Source organism: Papaver somniferum, chromosome 8, assembly GCF_003573695.1.
Source record: "Papaver somniferum cultivar HN1 chromosome 8, ASM357369v1, whole genome shotgun sequence".
NCBI lineage: Eukaryota > Viridiplantae > Streptophyta > Magnoliopsida > Ranunculales > Papaveraceae > Papaver > Papaver somniferum.
In genome coordinates, this window is record NC_039365.1 from 66,183,316 (window position 1) to 66,200,990 (window position 17,675).

General features: G+C 34.7%; 1 protein-coding gene and 2 long non-coding RNA genes across 3 annotated transcripts; all 3 read right to left on the reverse strand.

Moving 5' to 3' along the window:
• Window positions 1–2,536: 2,536 nt before the first annotated feature.
• Window positions 2,537–5,112, reverse strand: LOC113306820. The gene is made up of 3 exons (XR_003338851.1): window positions 4,883–5,112; window positions 3,415–3,540; window positions 2,537–2,858 (listed from the first exon to the last, which is right to left on the reverse strand). It is a non-coding gene; the product is annotated as an uncharacterized LOC113306820 (long non-coding RNA).
• Window positions 5,113–10,115: 5,003 nt separating this feature from the next.
• On the reverse strand, window positions 10,116–11,356 carry LOC113305639. The gene is made up of 3 exons (XM_026554654.1): window positions 10,812–11,356; window positions 10,401–10,650; window positions 10,116–10,307 (listed from the first exon to the last, which is right to left on the reverse strand). Exons 1-3 carry the CDS (start codon window positions 11,354–11,356, stop codon window positions 10,116–10,118), a joined length of 987 nt encoding a protein of 328 aa, XP_026410439.1.
• Window positions 11,357–12,701: 1,345 nt separating this feature from the next.
• LOC113301429 lies at window positions 12,702–16,887 on the reverse strand. Its single transcript, XR_003336313.1, has 4 exons — window positions 16,748–16,887; window positions 14,880–15,907; window positions 14,294–14,783; window positions 12,702–12,930 (listed from the first exon to the last, which is right to left on the reverse strand). It is a non-coding gene; the product is annotated as an uncharacterized LOC113301429 (long non-coding RNA).
• Between the last annotated feature and the right edge of the window lie 788 nt (window positions 16,888–17,675).

A 17,675-nucleotide genomic window follows, 5' to 3' on the forward strand; every position in this document is an offset into this window, starting at 1 on the left:
TATGGAAATACCAGACCAACCACATTTCATCATTGTGGTTGCTGATATATGGAAATACCGGGGCAACCACATTTTGCAATTTTCGTCGCAAACACCATTAAGTCTCACATTTTGCTGTTTATTCGCTCGATGATCGAATTCACTTGTACTTTCTACAAAAGCACTAAAATAGTATTAGCAACTAAAATATTGTATCCTAACTAATATAAATATGGGTATAAAATGTTGCATTTACATGCTTATCAAGTATTAGCTCGGAACTTCAATTTATCATGGAAAATAGCAGATAGGTTTTCGGAAGTCGTAACACTATTATGATCTGGCAGCATACTTGGATTCCTGGACTCAATAATCCTGCAGAACCAAAAATTAATGTGTTTAATTCCTCGAGTTATATCTTGGTGAAGCAGTTGTTCAATACTTCTCAAGCTAGTTGGAATTTACAACTTCCACAGTCTGTTTTTACACCCAAGATAGTGATATTGATCTCTAGTATTAGTATTCATCTAGAGCAGTAAGACACTCTAATATGGAGTCTAGAGAAAAACGTCCAATTATCGGTCAAATCTACCTACTGTGAGATTTATGCTGATAAACATAGAACTGTGCCATCTGATCCTAATTTGAAAAAACCCTTGGAACCAGACATGGTCTCTGTCGGTCATCTTAGGGTTCAACACTTTCTATGGAGAAGTGTTCTAAATATTTTTCCAACAAGGGAAAGATTATCACATATAATCCAGCTATGAATACATCTTGTCCCTTATGCAAAGCTTCTAATGAAATTTTATCCCACCTCATTCTGCACTGTAATTTCTCACGAGCGGTTTAGTTTGGTCTGTTTGGTATTCAAATCGATATTCAGAATCCACTATTCAGTTTATTTCTCGGTGGTTTTCCCAATGCAGCAAGGTGCTAGTATGTCAAAGAAATCAGTAAAATAACTATCATACAAGTTTCAACAAAGTTGGTTGGCTAATAGCCCATGTAGGACTGTGAGATGGGCATCCAAAGTAAAATAACTATCATAGCTTGGGCCATCTGGAAGGAGAGATACATTAAAGTTTTTCAAGATGTCATAATTTAGATGGTTCATATGATGATATTACTAATTGATCTAATCCTTCGTGACTTTGCAAGTATATCAAAAAGAACAAAATGTGGATTCTTTTTCGGATCACTAATTCCTGAGCATGTGGAAAGATTAGAAATCCTGGGAAGCAGTTAAGTTGATGTAACAACTAAAGCTTGAGGCAGTAAACTTTGAAACGGGTTCGAAAAATCACAGTAGAAGAAGCTATTTCTAAAAGCCAGTTCAACTTATACTGGCAATTTCATCATTTTATTAAAGAAAACACATGTTACGCATGTACCCATCATCTGATTGAAATCTACGAAAAAGTAGGTGATAGACACATTTATGTATCTGATTTTATATCAACTAACTATTTTGTTAGTGCTTACTTTTGTACTTATTATGGTATTTTATGTATTTGTAGGTCTTTTGGAGAAATAAGCTTTTGCGGGAAACCGATTCGAAAAGTGTTATTTGCTCTCCCGAAAGAAAATTACTAAAGGCGCCTAAAAGATGTACTACAGGCAACCCGACAAGTATGTTGCAGACGCCCCAGGAAAATGTTATTGGCACCCGAAAAACAATTGTTAAAGGGACCCCCATTTCGGATAAGGGCACTCCAATTGATAAGGGGCACCCACATGCTATTCGCACCCATCAGTTGTTAAGGGGTACTCATCTTTTTCCTTTTCAAATATGATTTTTGACGGGAAAATCTGGTTCTTTCCTGACAAAATTAGGGTGAGTTTTAGGCAATCTAGGAAGAGATTCAACAGCTGATTCATTTAGGATTGATTTGTTAGGCCTAAACAGGCTTTCTATGTGTATTGGATTTGGATTAGATTGGGCTGGATTCATTGTTTGAAGCAAAACAGAGTCGGGTATTTTTCAACTGTTTTTGGAAGAGATTTAGGGAGATTTGATCGTGGGAGTAGACTTGTATCACCATGTTACGCCTAAACAGGGGTGGTAATGTGTTTTGATTCTTCAAACAAGGAAAAATCACGTGCATTTGAGTAAAACAGGGCAAGTATTATTCATGGGGAATGTTCTCGGAATTTTTCAGCTATGAAGGTCAGCGTGTGGATAAACCGAGTATTTCTCTACCATAGTGGATGGACTTGTACTGCTACAAGACGTGTAAACCCGAGAAAAATGAGTTTATTACGGAGACTTTTGAAAAGACGTGTAAACCCGAGAAAAATGAGTTTATTACGGAGATTTTTGAAGGTTTGAGGAGGCTATCGAGTATAAATAAGGTTCTGGTTAGGTCTGCATAACGGGTAGGGTGCGTAGGATACGGCCTGTTTCGCCGCCCTACCCGTTGAATGGCGGGTAAGAAAAATTTTACCCGCCACCCAACCCGCTATTAAGCGGGTAAGTGGCGGGTCGGGTAGGATGGGTAGCGGGTGAAACCGTGTTTTTTTTTTCATGTTCCGGTTAATCTTGCAACAACACAGAAAAATAAAAGCCATCTACATGTATACCAATGGTACTTCCAAACTACACAAAAGCATTTTGCTAGGCACAAAGCCATTTGTAGTCTCAAGAAACAAAACTTCTGTTCTTTTCAAAATCTGGAGGGGGTCAAAGCAGAACCCAACTAACAACACAGAAATACAATAAGAAACTCCAATGGTGGAAAACTCTTCGCAGGGGCTTGATGCTACGATTAATCCCAGCATAATTCTATGTTCTTCATGTAACCTTGTTATTCAATCGTCATCTATGATTATGGAATATGCTCTAAGATCATCAAATATCCCTGCAATACAAAAAATCTCTGCAACACAGAAAAATTCAATCAAATCTCAATAAACATTGGCACCAAAATGCTTACATGCTTTAGATGTGCTCTTACGCTTCTTACTTCTGCTGACCTCAGGTTGAGAAGATGGTGGAGGTGGCAGAGATGCAACAATATATTAAAATATGCTAACTAAAATTGGTAAAAGCCAATTGTAGTGGACATGTTACTGAACATCTATGTCAACTAACTTTGGGAACTAAACAAAAACAACTGATTCTTATAAAATATATGCTCCGTCAGATGTATCATATGGTAGTCCAAAGGAATAATTTCAATGATTATCATCTACTAATCAGTCTTTTATCCATTATTGATTAAATTACTGAATGAACTTATAAAAGTAGGAATAAGAGCAGATATTGGAACTTAAAAAACCAAAGCTAGTCGAATCATGACATTGTTGAATTATAATATATAAGATGGACATGCGATTCTAAGGTATCAACACCATTTTTATCAAGCATCAAAAGTGGATGCAAATAGTGAAGTTGTGATAGAATCAATAATCTGAACGAATAAATTAACTAACCCATATCTGAAACATTCCATTGTGTGTTCTTGCATTATAAATCATCATCTTCCTCAAGGCTGTAGGTGGTTCAATCACACTAAGGGAATTCCTATGTAGCTTCACTTCAATACCGTTAGCAAGAACCTACAAATTCGCAGAACATAAATAATTAAAGAACTAATCAAAACACAGAAGCAAGCTGATAAAATCACAGTAACATAAATTATTTTTTTCTAGTCAGACGAATTCCATTCCATATAAACAAGACAACCAAATACATTTCTCAATATGTCCCCTAAGCATGAAAATTATGGATGACACGTAAATATAAGTTATGACCACATTGGCCAAAACGACAAAGCTGATCCTTGGAAATGATCCACTAATACCATGCACGACAATAATGAAGGCTGACCGACGGATCAACATGCAAACTTTTAACCAGAGAATCAATAAAACAAACTTTTGATTTAATCATATTCAAGAATAACTTTAATAATGGGAAATTGACACTAGACAGATATCTGAATACAATAGAAGGAAAAAAAAAGATATTTGCATTTTTGAGCACAAATGGAATGGCAAGAGGTAGACCCAATAGACCCACAAATGGAATGACAATGTAGGGAAGCAAATTCCCACACACAACATGTATTTTGGAATGTTATTTTCTTGTTTATCCAAATCCTTGTCATTCTGTAATCCTAAGACATGTATATCCGTACATATAGTACTATCATTTCCTTTGTGCATCGGAGAAAAACCAACCAATGTGATGCTAAACGATCTACACTAACACGGGGTTGACTTGACTACTTAACTAAATCTAGTACAAATTTATCTAAGTAATAGTACTAGATTAGCAGTAAACAAACAAACTGAAGTAAACAAAAATCAAGTACAATTTTGCAGTAAATAAAGCAGCATATATTTTTTCTTCAAGTCACTGGGTGTTGAACTAATCATAAATAGCTAATTGATTAAATCCTGATCAACAGCAAGTTAGACTATTCTATCCCATTGGTAAATCAGATACTAAGTTCTCATTAACTTGTCTTCCCAACAAAAAGTAAACCAAATATGCTAGATGGAGGTACTAGTTAAAATTAGCTACACCCAGAGACAACGGAGTACTTAAGATTGAGCGACAATCATATATTCATATAAACTCACAATCACTCAACCAAATTTATGAATTCTACAGCACCAAACTGACTCTACATACTAAATTACAATTTCTACGAGAATCCCATTGAAACTTGTCCTCCATGTGGAACAAACTAAATTCCTATGAGAAATTTCATCAATCATGAATTAGGGTTTGATTTCATAGTACAAAGAGTAAAAGCATGAGAATGAGTTGCTGATTCAGACTAGTCTGTCTTCCCTTCTAAAATCAAACATGCGGAGTATGAAATTAATTGGTAGATCAGAGTTACCAATAAATCAAACAAAATTCTTATAACATAATCAAACATGAATTTACCCGAACTTGAGGTATTAGAGGGAGATGGAGCAAGAATAGGATAAAGGGGTTTCGTTAAAAATCCAATTGACTGAGTTCTCCACTTCTCCTCCTAGATTTGATTTTGGGGACTTAGGGTTGAGTTTGATTTGGGGCGAAGTCTTTTCTCTTTTCTGTGTTCGATTTGGTCCGGCGAGAAGAAGAAAGAAGAGATAAGGAATAGAAAAAACAACTACCTCTGATATATTTCAAAATTACGAAAAAAATAGGCAGGAGAAAAAAAACGATGCAAGTCAATTTCTATATTAGTGGGTAGGCGGGTATGGTCGGCTAATTTCGAGTTTTACCCGTCATCCTACTCGCGAGTATGAAATCTTTAATCGTCATCCTACCCATCAAACGGCGGGTAGAGTAGGATACGGATAAAATAATAACGGGTAGGGTAGAAATGACGGGTACGGGTAGGATATGTGTATCCCTAGTTCTGGGGTGTCATAGAAGAGCATTTAGTGATTAGGGAAGGAATTGGAGTAAAGAAATTGAAGTTCAACAATTTGCTGGTACTGCCGTTGGATAAGAACACGAAGAATATAAGACAACCAGAAGCAGTAGTTTATATACAGAGTGTCGTTAATTTCAAATTTCTATAACACTGAATTTGCAGTGGATACCTTCACTTAGAGACGCTTCTTGTAACAACGATTTCTGCGACTTATATAAAGTTTGCAAAATATCTGCGTTGTATTATTTTTCAATAAAAACATCTTTTTGAGCAATGAAAAATTCTTTTGAGCATGTTTCGAACATGAGAAGCTAAACCCCATCACTAAGATGATGGATGAAGCCAATTTTCATCACTGTGGTAATTTTATTTAATTCTTTTTATGACTTTTTCGCTAATATTATTTGAATTATGATTTAAAATTAATTAGTTGTGATTTAGTTTGATGGGTCATGCTTAGCTTAAGTGCTTTGATGGTCCATACTTACCATTTACAATTGTTTTATAAAATCTACCTTGGCAAAGATCCAGAGTCAATAGTTGTTGTTTTTGGAGCTATAATTGTCTAAGAATTAATAATTGAACCATAGAATATGAGTTTGGCATGTGGAATCCTGAGTCCCAATATCTCTCAACTTTGTAACAGTCTTTCTTTTATTTGCTAGTTAGTTTTATAATTTAAGTCTAAAATCAAATCTCTACGAGTCTGAGAATCGAACTTCTTTTTACCATTTTTCTACAATAACTTAAAAACACATCAGTAGGCGCAAAACAAAAAATACAAAAGGGTAATATGGTAAGTTCACGTCGGGCGGTTGAAAAGGGGGTATTTCCTTTATATTAGTTAGATTAGATTATTAGTAGTTCTCAACAATGTAAACTTTGAAAACGTTATTATATTGCAAAGGAACTTTGGAACATAATAAGGTGGCAGATATTCTCTAAAATCGCTTGAAGGGAAAAACTTACGAGAGAATGGTCTGGTGATCCATCTAATTGTATCAGGTCTCCATGTTATCGGAATGAAAGGATTATCCTTTATTAATAAAAAAAAATATTTCACCTATTTACCGCCCACACTTTTCCTATTTATCGCCTATCTCACAATCTTTAAAGTAATTCTAATTTTCAATTCTATTTTTTCCTATTTACCACCTATAAAAATCAAATTAAACTTGACCACAACTATTACAATACTCATTAGGTATTCTTCTTCGTTAATATCAATTAAACCAAAAACTACTAACCCTAGATTAGGATTATGTTTAATTATAGTACACCAAAAACTCATTACTTCTTTATGTATGTCAATTAAATTCGTCGATAAATAATCGAATTAATCGGTGATAAATCCATAAATCATTGTTATGGAGGATTCCATTATTGAAAATCTAGGGAAAAATATTCAAACTTTACATAAATCCAACATCCAAAAAGATTAAATCAATTCTACTGAAAACACACTAGACAAACAATATTTGGAGGTAAATAAGTGACCAACATTGGGCGTTTGATTCGTTTTTTTCCTTCTTTTGAATTTTGTTGAACTAGTCACTGATTTCTGGACAACTACAAGGTGTTATAATAATCCAAATAAGAATGACTGTGTAAAGCAATAATAGGTTGTGCCTGAACGACTACGTGTTTCTACAAACAATCATTTCTGGACGACTACAGTATTTTTTGATCCCTTTAAAGTGAACGACCTGAGATGGCTTATGATTTTTTTTTCGTGTTATAGGCCTTTCAGAATCAACTAATCGATCCTTTCCAACTTGAATCAATAGAAAAAATTATTTATGGCGAAGAAAAAGCGAAAGAGGTCACTCTAGAACGTTTTCTCCTTTCTTTAGATGCACATTTCTAGTAACGTATAAAAAAATTAAACAACATGAGTGATGGTGGAGATGGTGTAGAAGAAGGTGGTCGATGGTAGAGATATGGTGAAAAAGAATTATTTTAGAATTTAGGATTTTTCTGTTTAGTTCCTATAGTTGTTTTGTTGTTCAGTGGAAATAAAAAATCAAGAAGTGATATTTAGGATTATGAAAAATATATGGGTGGTAACTAGGATAAGAAGGTGTGACAATTAATGTCGAGTGGTAAATAAGAAAAGTGTGGGTGGTATGTGGGTAAATAGGTGAAACCATAAAAGACTTTCGTTTTAAAAAACAAGGTTTTCCCTATTTGCCGCACACACTTTTTCTATTTCCCATCCACATTAATTCATATCCCCATTTATCCTTGGTACCACCCATATGATTTTTGATATATCCTAAATGCAATCTCTTTGATTTTTTTTTTATACCCAATATAAAACAATCCAAACAACTAACACACACAAATAAAAGAGTCTACGCGTACAAATCATTTCTCCATGAATTTATCCATCCCCTCCTACCGACAATTATTTCATAATCTTTGTTAACATTCTTTTTTATAATACACTAGGTAAGGCCCCGGCTCAACCTCCCCTGGTGGCATCAGTTTACATAATTTATTTATTTCTCATTCCAGGGTACTCATAATTTTATAACATTAGTAAACACCTAATAATATTAGTACTAATCGAATCAGTCTGCATTTAGGCACTCATTTCCAGCAAAAATAAATCAATTACTTGATTTAATTTTATTAATACTCCAATAATTGTTATCATTATTGGAACGTTTGTAAACGAGTTTCGAGGTTAGTGGTCCTTTTCTAATTAACCAATACATATGCCGACAATTATATCTTTTTCTTACCTAGCAAACCATTATACCTTGCAACAGGTGCACTTGCATTGGCAACTACCAATGCATCTAGAGTATTGATCAATCTGGAGGTATGAGTCAATGAATTCAAGAAGAAGCAAGTGCCCAGAAAAAAAAAGTAGTACCATTTTTTTTACGGCTGAAACCACGACATAAATTTACACTGGCTCAGATCCGGGGACAACAGAGTCACAATGACCGGCACGCCACAACCGGGTGATCCCAGTGAAAAAAGGAAGACTATTTAATAAGCAACTTAGTTTACTTTAGAATGTAATGATGATAACAATGATATAGCAACAAATGAGATGTATTTTTTCTCTACCAAACATATTTCAATATATTTAGAGAATGATACAGAACAGAAGTGCTCAAATTAGGTCAACTCCACGAAAGATTAAATTGCTAGTAACTTACTTTGAAAGTACAGTATGTTAGTCTTTTACTTAACAAAAGAAATGTACAACAACGTGATACTAAAGCATCAATTTGGATAAAAAAAAATGGTATCAGCCTGCTCAATTTGGTATACAGTATTTTTTAGCAGATAAGATTCTAATACATTGTTACTTGTTTTTCTAATCATTTAATTAAGTATATGTAACCAATTTGATTGCTTACAAATTTTCCGAGCAGTTGAACAGAAGAAACTCCTCGATTCTAGTTCAGTGGAAAACAAAGGAAACACCTTGATTCTAACTCAGCGGAAAACAAAGTATTTTAAGGTTAATGGCAAGTACTTGATGAAAACACTACGGTACAGAGATACAACACCAATCCCATGACTTTTCATACACTTGATGGAGAGACGCTTTCCCCACAATCGTACTTTTCTCCCTGTACTGATCCTCCAGACTAAATTGATCCACTCAACCAATGCAATCGTGTTGCAGCAGATTATTTAGCATGATCATTCGTTATGCCAGATAGGTTGTTAAAATTTTTATGAGATGGTGGAGTAATCTAAAGAAATTCAATGGATTATTGTACATTAAGTTGGCTCATGTTCTCAAGTAATCTACCCTTTTCACCAAAGATGTTTCTTCCTTTGAGATGATTAGTCTTCCATGTTTCTCCCACCATGCACCATTAGAAGTGTGGTATCAAGGAAAATAAAGTGAATACAATTGCTCCAAATAGAATGAACAAAAAATATAGCAAAGAAACCACATACTTAAAGGACACATGATCGAATGTAAATATGCTGACACCACAAACCTGATATTAAAAAACCTAGAAGGGTGATTTTAAGAAGACTAAATATTGATCTTCAACAGATAACATTTCCTTCATCTACCACCATTGAGGGAAGAAAAGAAAACATATAAGACAGATAAGTGTACACAATAATGGAGGTGCAGCAACATACTTATATTTTCCAGGAATATTTTATAAGGTTGGAAACACCGTATAAATAAATATTGAGATTCATACAGTAGAAATCCTTTCACCATTTACGTATCCACCATCACTTCCTTTAAAAGGAAATTACGGTCAGTTACATTACTTGACACCATTATAATTGGAATTTTTTAGGGTTTTGACAATTCATGATATTACATAAACTCATCGTGTGAAACTGTCTAAAGAATTCAATGCCTAAAAATTGAGTATATGATACTTGATATGTCTTGATTCGTGTTTTTTTTTTAATCATGGAGGAGATAAATCCTTATGATGGTCGCTAGAAGCCCCTACATATTGAGTTGTTCACTGACATAAAATATTGGTAGATAAAGAAGATATGAACAAACAGCTTATTTTGAGCTAATAACCTACGGTGAGGGTTAAGATAGTAACCCATGAGAAATTACTTTATATCAGATGATCGATGAGAAATTATTTCTTGCAAATAATTTCATGATTCTACATTTAAAAAGCCTTTATGTATGTATAATACAATATGAAATCATGAATAGTACTCTAGGGTTTTTTTTTAACAAGAGAAACTTATAATACATCTGAATCAAATTTACATCGCGAGCAATGTGAGGAATTAACATGTAAGGCGGATAAGACCACCATACCCACATAAGTTGGATTTGCGAGTAGCTTTTGCTAAAGCATCAGCTACTTTATTACAGTTTCCATAAACAAAAACACACGACCAAGCTAAGTTAATATTACATATGTTTACACATTGTCGAAGTAGAGGAACTGTTTGCCAAGGAGGAAGAGGAGAATGATGCTGAAGATAAGAATTGATACTAAGATTATCAGTTTCAAAGACAACCTAAGACCAACTATGGATAGTAGTTAACTGCATAACTTCTAACATAACCCAGGCTTCAGCCTGATGTATATTCTGAGCTCTTTTCAAATATCTTTTTCCACCCACGTAGAGTCCTGCAGAATCTCTTATTATAATCCCAATACCAGCCAAAAGAGTGTTACTATTAAAGGAAGCATCAACATTTATTTTCAAAAAACCTGGTGGAGGAGGTTTCCAAGTCATATTTAGGTTTCTCAAGATAATAGTACTCATAGAAGTGTCATATGTGGTGCTAATGTGATGATATGCAATGTAAGACCTGACATGATGAATGACAATGTTATGATTAGGAGTAATATTACTGAATATAACCCTACATCTAAGTTTACAGGTGTTATGAATAATGCATAAGATGACATGAATGGAATTAGAAGAGGTAAAAATATTCAGTTGAGAATCCTTTCTCTGCCAAGTATGAACCCAGGAAAGAACAGCTGACTGCTGCAGAATTGAAGCAGAATGCTGAGGAAAGAAATATCTCCAAACAGTTTAAGCAAAGGGCAGTGAATAAAAAGATGATTTACATCTTCAAGTTGTTGAGTATTGCAGAGAACGCAGTATCTTATGTCAGGGTCAGCATGATGAAAAATTCTTGCTTTAACAGGGACAACATTGTGAAGACATTTCCACATAAACATTTGAAGCTTATAAGGAATTTTAAACTTCCATAATCTTAACCAAAATTGAGGGGATAAACCAAGGGATGAGTCGGTGGTAAGATGTTGTTCACAAAGTAGTTTATAGGCAGATGAAGTGGTGAATATTCCAGAGGTCGTGAAAGGCCAAATGAGTTTATCAGGTTGATCTAACTGAAGAGGGATAGTAAGGATAGAATTCACCTGATTTGGGGTAAAAAGTTGTCGAAGAAGGGGTATATTCCATTGTGTTGTATTGGAGTCAATCAGTTGATCCACCCATTGATAGTCACTAAGATGAAGTTCATTCCAGTCTTGTAAAGGTGTCATCATTGAAGGAATCCAATTTCAAGTCCAAATGTTTATCTGATTTCCACTCCCAACCTGCCATTTTGCATATTTAAGAATAATGTTAATTCCTTGACTAATACCCTGCAATATCCAGCTAGAATGATCATTATTTGGTGACGGATGAAAACGCAGATCATGATAAGGAAAATAACTACCCTTCAAAACTTTAGCCCAAAGTGCATCTTGATTATGAAGTAATTGCCAAGCAAGTTTAGCTAGAAAAGCTAAATTGTAGTGATTTAATTGCTTAAGGCCTAAACCACCAAGTCTCTTAGGTAAACTTACTTTACTCCAAGAAATCAAAGGACGATAAGGACGAGAAGTATAATTACTCCACCAATACTGACGTTGAATCATGTCCATTTGCTGAATTGTTGAATCAGGAAGTTTAAAAACTTGCATCTGGTACATACCCATTGTGCTCAACACAGCACTAATCTGAGTCGTCTTCCCAGACTGATTAACAAGCTTACTTTCCCAGCCCTGCAATATGTTATTCATATTATCTAGAATCCCTTGACAGTTCTTTTGTCTTGATCTATGCATTAACAGCGGAATACCTAAGTATTTTTCTCCAAGACCAAGCTGTTTCATACCAAGAATTCCAGAAATAGAAGATTTCTGAGCATAAGAGGTATGCTTACCAAAAAAAATTGTGGATTTATGCATGTTGATAACTTGTCCTGAAGCCTGACCAAACAAATGAAGTAATTCCTGCAGAAGACTCATCTGAGTTGAAGTAGCTTGAAAGAATAACAGGCAATCATCTGCAAAAAACAAATGATTGATAGAAGGGATGTGATTAGTAATATTGATTCCTTTAAGAAAACCATTGTTAATTTGGTTTTGCAACATTCTAGAGAAGGCTTCCATTATGAACAAGAACAAGTAAGGGGACAAAGGGTCCCCTTGTCGCAAACCCCGAGTTGGCGAAAAAGAAGAACTTGGAGATCCATTGTTAAGCAAAGATATATTTGTAGTAAAAATGCAATGTTAAATCATATCAATCCAATCTGTGTGAAAACCAAGTTTTTGAAGGATAGAAAGCAAAAAAGACCATTCTACCCTGTCAAAAGCTTTCGACATATCTAATTTCATACCAACTAAAGTATTCTTAATCCTTTTAGTTTTCATTTTGTGAATCAGTTCATGTGCAATGATAATGTTGTTTTGGATATTTCTACCTGAAACATATGTTGTCTGAGTAGGGGAAATAATTTTTGACAAAAAAGTTTTCAAACGGTTAGCTAGAATCTTTGAAATAATTGTATAGCTAACATTACAAAGACTGATAGGACGATAATCAACTGGGACTTGAGGGTGAGGTATTTTAGGAATCAAAACTTGGTAGGTATGATTGATAGCTTTAAGCATATGTTTATGGTTAAAGAAATGTTGAACCATAGAAATTGCCTCAGAGCTAATAGTACTCAAGCATTGTTGGTAGAAAGCAGCCTGAAAACCATCATTGTCCGGCGAAGCCCAAGGTCTGATCTGGAAAACAACTTCTTTGATTTCTTGTGCATCAGGTAAGCGAATAAGACTGGTATTATCTGCCTCAGAAATACAAGGAGTGAAAAGATGAAGAATATCATTACTAACAGGTGGATGAGATGTAGAAGTGATAGAATTAAAATGGGTTAGTAATATATCTTCAATTTCACTCCTAGAATCAAACCAGATACCAAGAGGGCCTTTAATAACATGAATATGTGATCTCTTTTTATTAAAATTTGCCTTAGAGTGGAAATAAGAAGTGTTCCTATCAGCATCAAGATATTTATCACCAACTTGTTGCATGAAGTAATCTTTCTGAATTGAAAGCCACTTATGTAAAGAGGAAGTTAACTGTTGAACCTCGGGGTGAGTTGGAAGCATGTTGTTGTTATAACATAGTTGAAGTTGAGTCGGAAAATTGTGCAGCTGAGTTTCTATGTTACCAAAGGAAATCCTTTTCCAATTTTGAAGTTCTGATCTTGTAAATTTAAGCTTGCTAGAAAATTGGTAAGAAGGCGAGCCAAGAAATTGATGTTGCCAACTTCTATTAATGGTATCGGTGCAAGAGCTGAATTGAAACCAACATCTATAAATCTTAAATGGAGAATGCTTCCTATGATGAGGAAAAGTATGTAAAAGGATTGGACTATGATCAGAAGCAATGGGAACTAAGTGTTCTAAATGAGCTTGAGTGTAATGGTTGATCCAAAGGTTGTTCACTAATGCCCTGTCTAGTCTAACAGAAATATGATCATCACCAGCCCTATGATTTGACCAAGTGGTATTGGAACCATTAAAATCTAGATCAATGAGTCCCAATTGATTAAAAAAAATCCTAACGTGTCTAGCATGATGAGGATGAGAAGGATTAATACTATGAGTTTCTGAATCATGCATTGTAAAGTTAAGATCACCCAGCACAACCCAAGGGATATCAACTTGAGTATGCATATCAATCATATAATTCCATTGAGCATTGTTATCATCTATACTGTGAGCTCCATACATATAAATAAGAATAATATCAGGCATATTATCATGAGTATGAATGATGGCATGAATGGTGTCAGAAGTTGTGTGCATAAGTTCTAAATCTACACCAGTTTTCCAAGCAAGTGCAATTCCACCAGATAAACCTATAGAGGGAGCAAACCAAAAGTGTGGATAATGAGTATGACTAAGATAAAGTTTCATATTATTATTTTGAGCCTTGGTTTCTGAAATGAAGAAAATATCAGGGTCATATTGAGTCAAGAAGAATCTAAGATAATCTCTAGTTGGAGGTTTTCCTATACCTTGACAATTGCAAGAAAATATCTTCATATGAGTAAAACTAGATAAAAACAAAAGAAAATATGGAAAAAAAAGTAAGAGATTTAAAATAATAAAAAACAACAGATGAAAAGTTGAGAACAAAACCTGTTGCCATGCATCAGTGTGGTTTTGAGCATTGAAAGCAATAGCCGCAGCAATGTCCCATACAGAATCATGAGAATTTGCAGAGTTATCATCTTGAACAGAGGCAATTTATTCCATATTAGTAGTGACATTATTTGTGGCATCATCATAGATATTAGGCTCATTGGTAATAACCAAAGTAGGAACTCGCTGATATCTTTTTTTAGTTCCGCTAGTACTTGCACCATCACTAAACAAAGTAGAAGACTGATGAGATTGTTGATGATGAGAAGAGGAAGATTCTGCTTATGAGTCAGTAGCCGAGAATAGAGAAATATGCATACCATCAAAAGGTCGAGGTTGTTCTTGAGATGCGGGTTGTCTTAACCTGGACCTACGCTGAGAGCCATGCTGTAAGAAAAGATGAGCTCCTTGCTGGGGGTTTCTCTGAGGAGGTAATATGGGTTCCGCAAAACCAAAACCACGAACAATTTCTTCCATCTCATGTCTTCTGTTGGTCATATCAGCACAGTCATTATTTTCATGAGTACCAACTTTACACTCAGGGCAAAGGTGATAAGATTGTTTCTCATAAAAAAAAACCTACCCATCTAGTAACACCAGCAGCACTTGCAGTTGTAATACCAGTTATTAAAGGAGTGTTAACACTGATAAGAACTAAGGCTCTATATTTAGAAGAAGTTGGAGGATTTATTCCATCAGGTTCAACAACTCTAACATCCCCAACTATGCTACCAAACATTCTCAAAATGTCAGCATATGTAAACTCAAGTAAAAGGTATTTGTACTCAAGCCAGTAAGGGGAAACAGAAAAATCTAACAAGTGATAATCCATAGTTGGATTCCAATCCTTTAAGACAATCAGATGACCATCAAAGTTCCATCCTCCACCAAATAGAATTGCATCTTTGTCATCTGAATCTTGAAACTTGATTACAAATATATTTGGTTCTAGACTGCGTACCTGAACACACCATTGATTATGTCGACGAAGATGAGGCCAAATAAATCTTGCAGCTCTGTCAGCATCCCGCCAAATCATAATACCAGGAGCATAAAGTTTACCAGCTAAACTAAATCTCCATTCTCTGATTCCAGTAAATATAGCAGTATTAGAATGAGCAAAAACCCTCTTCTAATAGGTTCTTCACTTATAGAAGTATCCTCCATTTGCTGAGTAATATTGTGCATATTAGGTCTAGCCATTAAAGGAGCAAAGAAAAAAATAAAGAAGAACAGAAAAGGGTATTGAAGAAAAGATGTGATAGAAAGGTTTTTATAGATGAAATCAGAAATAGGTGTCAAAGTATAAGAAAGATAAGTATGAATGAAATAATTAAGAAAGTGAAGATACTGATAAAAAAGTTGAGAAATCAAAGCATCTGTTGAGCAATAGATAACTTCATGCTTCAGGAATCAGATAAGATGAAGTAAAGAACCAATACTATGAACCCAGATCATGATAATGTTGAGAAAAAGGATAAAGATCAATAACATAAGCACCACTGCCATAGAAAGACAACTTTGAAACTGCCAACTGAATAGAAACCCAATGATGTGATGGGACATTGTTGCAACATCAATGCGTGGCAACAGGAAGAGATTAAAATTAAGCTGCCATGAAGAGAAAGAAATCAATCAGAACCCAGAAATTGACACATAAGAGAGGAAAAGAAGAAAAGAAAATTAGGACAATAAAAGGTAAAAATAAACACAATTAAAGAAGCAATTGAATATGAATCTAACAAAGATCGATGCAGATAAAACCAAAATCAACAGACATAAAGGTAAAAAAAACAAGATCGACCAGAGAAAAGGAAGAGAATTCAAGGTTGACTTGGGTTGACTAATCGCTCAACCTATCGCTTGACCTTATGCTTCCTCTCATTTTTCAAACCTTGATTGAATAGTCCTTTAGTTTCTTATATGGATTTGTAAATAATTTCTCATGGAGTTCCCATCGGATATATCATTTATATCCCATCGCTTTCCCCAAAACTAGTATCAAGCCGGTAACTTGTCATTTTTCATTAATTCGATACTGGCACCTTCGGGTGCTGGTTAAGAGCTACATGATATCCCAACTAATTAAGTAGTCGTCTAGCATACCTAGGAGCCTAGGTGACCCCATAATATATCCTTATGACTTACCTCCAGAAGTGATGGACTTTTCCTAACAGTGTATGTAAAGGAAATCCTTAATGACTGCTGCAGCAGAAATCACATTTTTAACAATGTAATTTTCTAAGAAACTCAGAAAGAAAAGACGAAAATTGAGAATTAAGTTAACAACAACAAATTAAATTAGGAAGAGACCATAAATTAATTTTTTTAGTGAAGAAATCCCCAACTGAAAAATTAAAACTACCTTTACGCTGTATGAACAAAGCTAGGATATCCCAGAAGTAAATTTGAGCTACTCATATATCCCCTGCAAACAATCTTAGCAGTTACCTGAAGGTTTATCCTCAAGAGAGGATGAGAGAGATTCCTTCTTAAAAGCTTCTCCAACACCCTGGTCCAACTCCATATCTTCTGTTGGAGTCCTACTTTGTCATCAAATAATAGAATCACCATTTTTGCCATTGGAAGCATGGAAAGTTTCAGCCTAGCCAACCTACGTAAGTAAGAATGCCATCTGTGAGAGTCGAACCCACAAATAAATGGTTGAAAACCATGTGCTCTTCCATTTGAGCCAAGATAGCAAGTGTCATTTCCAAAGTAAGTGGGATATAATAAGACGTAATACAAAGTAGATTGAGCATATTGTGGTAAACATTACCCATCTACAAACCCTCGTGTAACACTTGTTGCACTTCAAATGTCTTGGAACTATTAAATTGATAAAGATAAAGATTAGAAAGAAGCCAAGAACATATGCTTACAGGTAAAGAAGTAAATCGAATTAAAATAATTAAACACCTTAAGTTTCAATATCCTTAAAGCTGAACTCGTTAAACAACAATCCCATTAATACAGTATGGTGGCACTGAAGATACTAAATGCAGTTATTAGTCAAAAAAACAAAAGTCTATGCAAAAATTTACCAATACTACAATAAATGGAGCGCATTTAGTGAACAAAATCGTCTAGCAAAACGTACCTGGAAAATGCGTGAAAGAAATACGACCAAGGATTTATCCATTTCATCATCACTAACTTTGAATAATTCAGACAAAACTTGCTATATCAGGAGTGCAGAATCCTTAGATCTCTCTTTTTCTGGAAATAACAATCTACGAATCTACATGTCCAAGTCGCTCTGTGTCAGAAAAAAAGGAATGCTCCTGTAAGTTCAATATTGCAATTCCTACTGAGAAAGTAAAATTTACAAAAAAAAAAAAAAAAACGGTGTGGTTATTACCATTTCTATATAAGAGCC

What these genes read in the sequence shown, in the direction of transcription:
- LOC113305639 (XM_026554654.1), bottom strand. Translation starts at nt 11,356, where the DNA reads ATGACACCTTTACAAGACTGGAATGAACTTCATCTTAGTGACTATCAA. An exon ending in AGTCAGCTGTTCTTTCCTGG is followed by an intron (nt 10,651 to 10,811) that starts GTTCATACTTGG and finishes TCATCATGTCAG; the next exon opens with GTCTTACATTGCATATCATC. An exon ending in TACATCAGGCTGAAGCCTGG is followed by an intron (nt 10,308 to 10,400) that starts GTTATGTTAGAA and finishes TCTTATCTTCAG; the next exon opens with CATCATTCTCCTCTTCCTCC.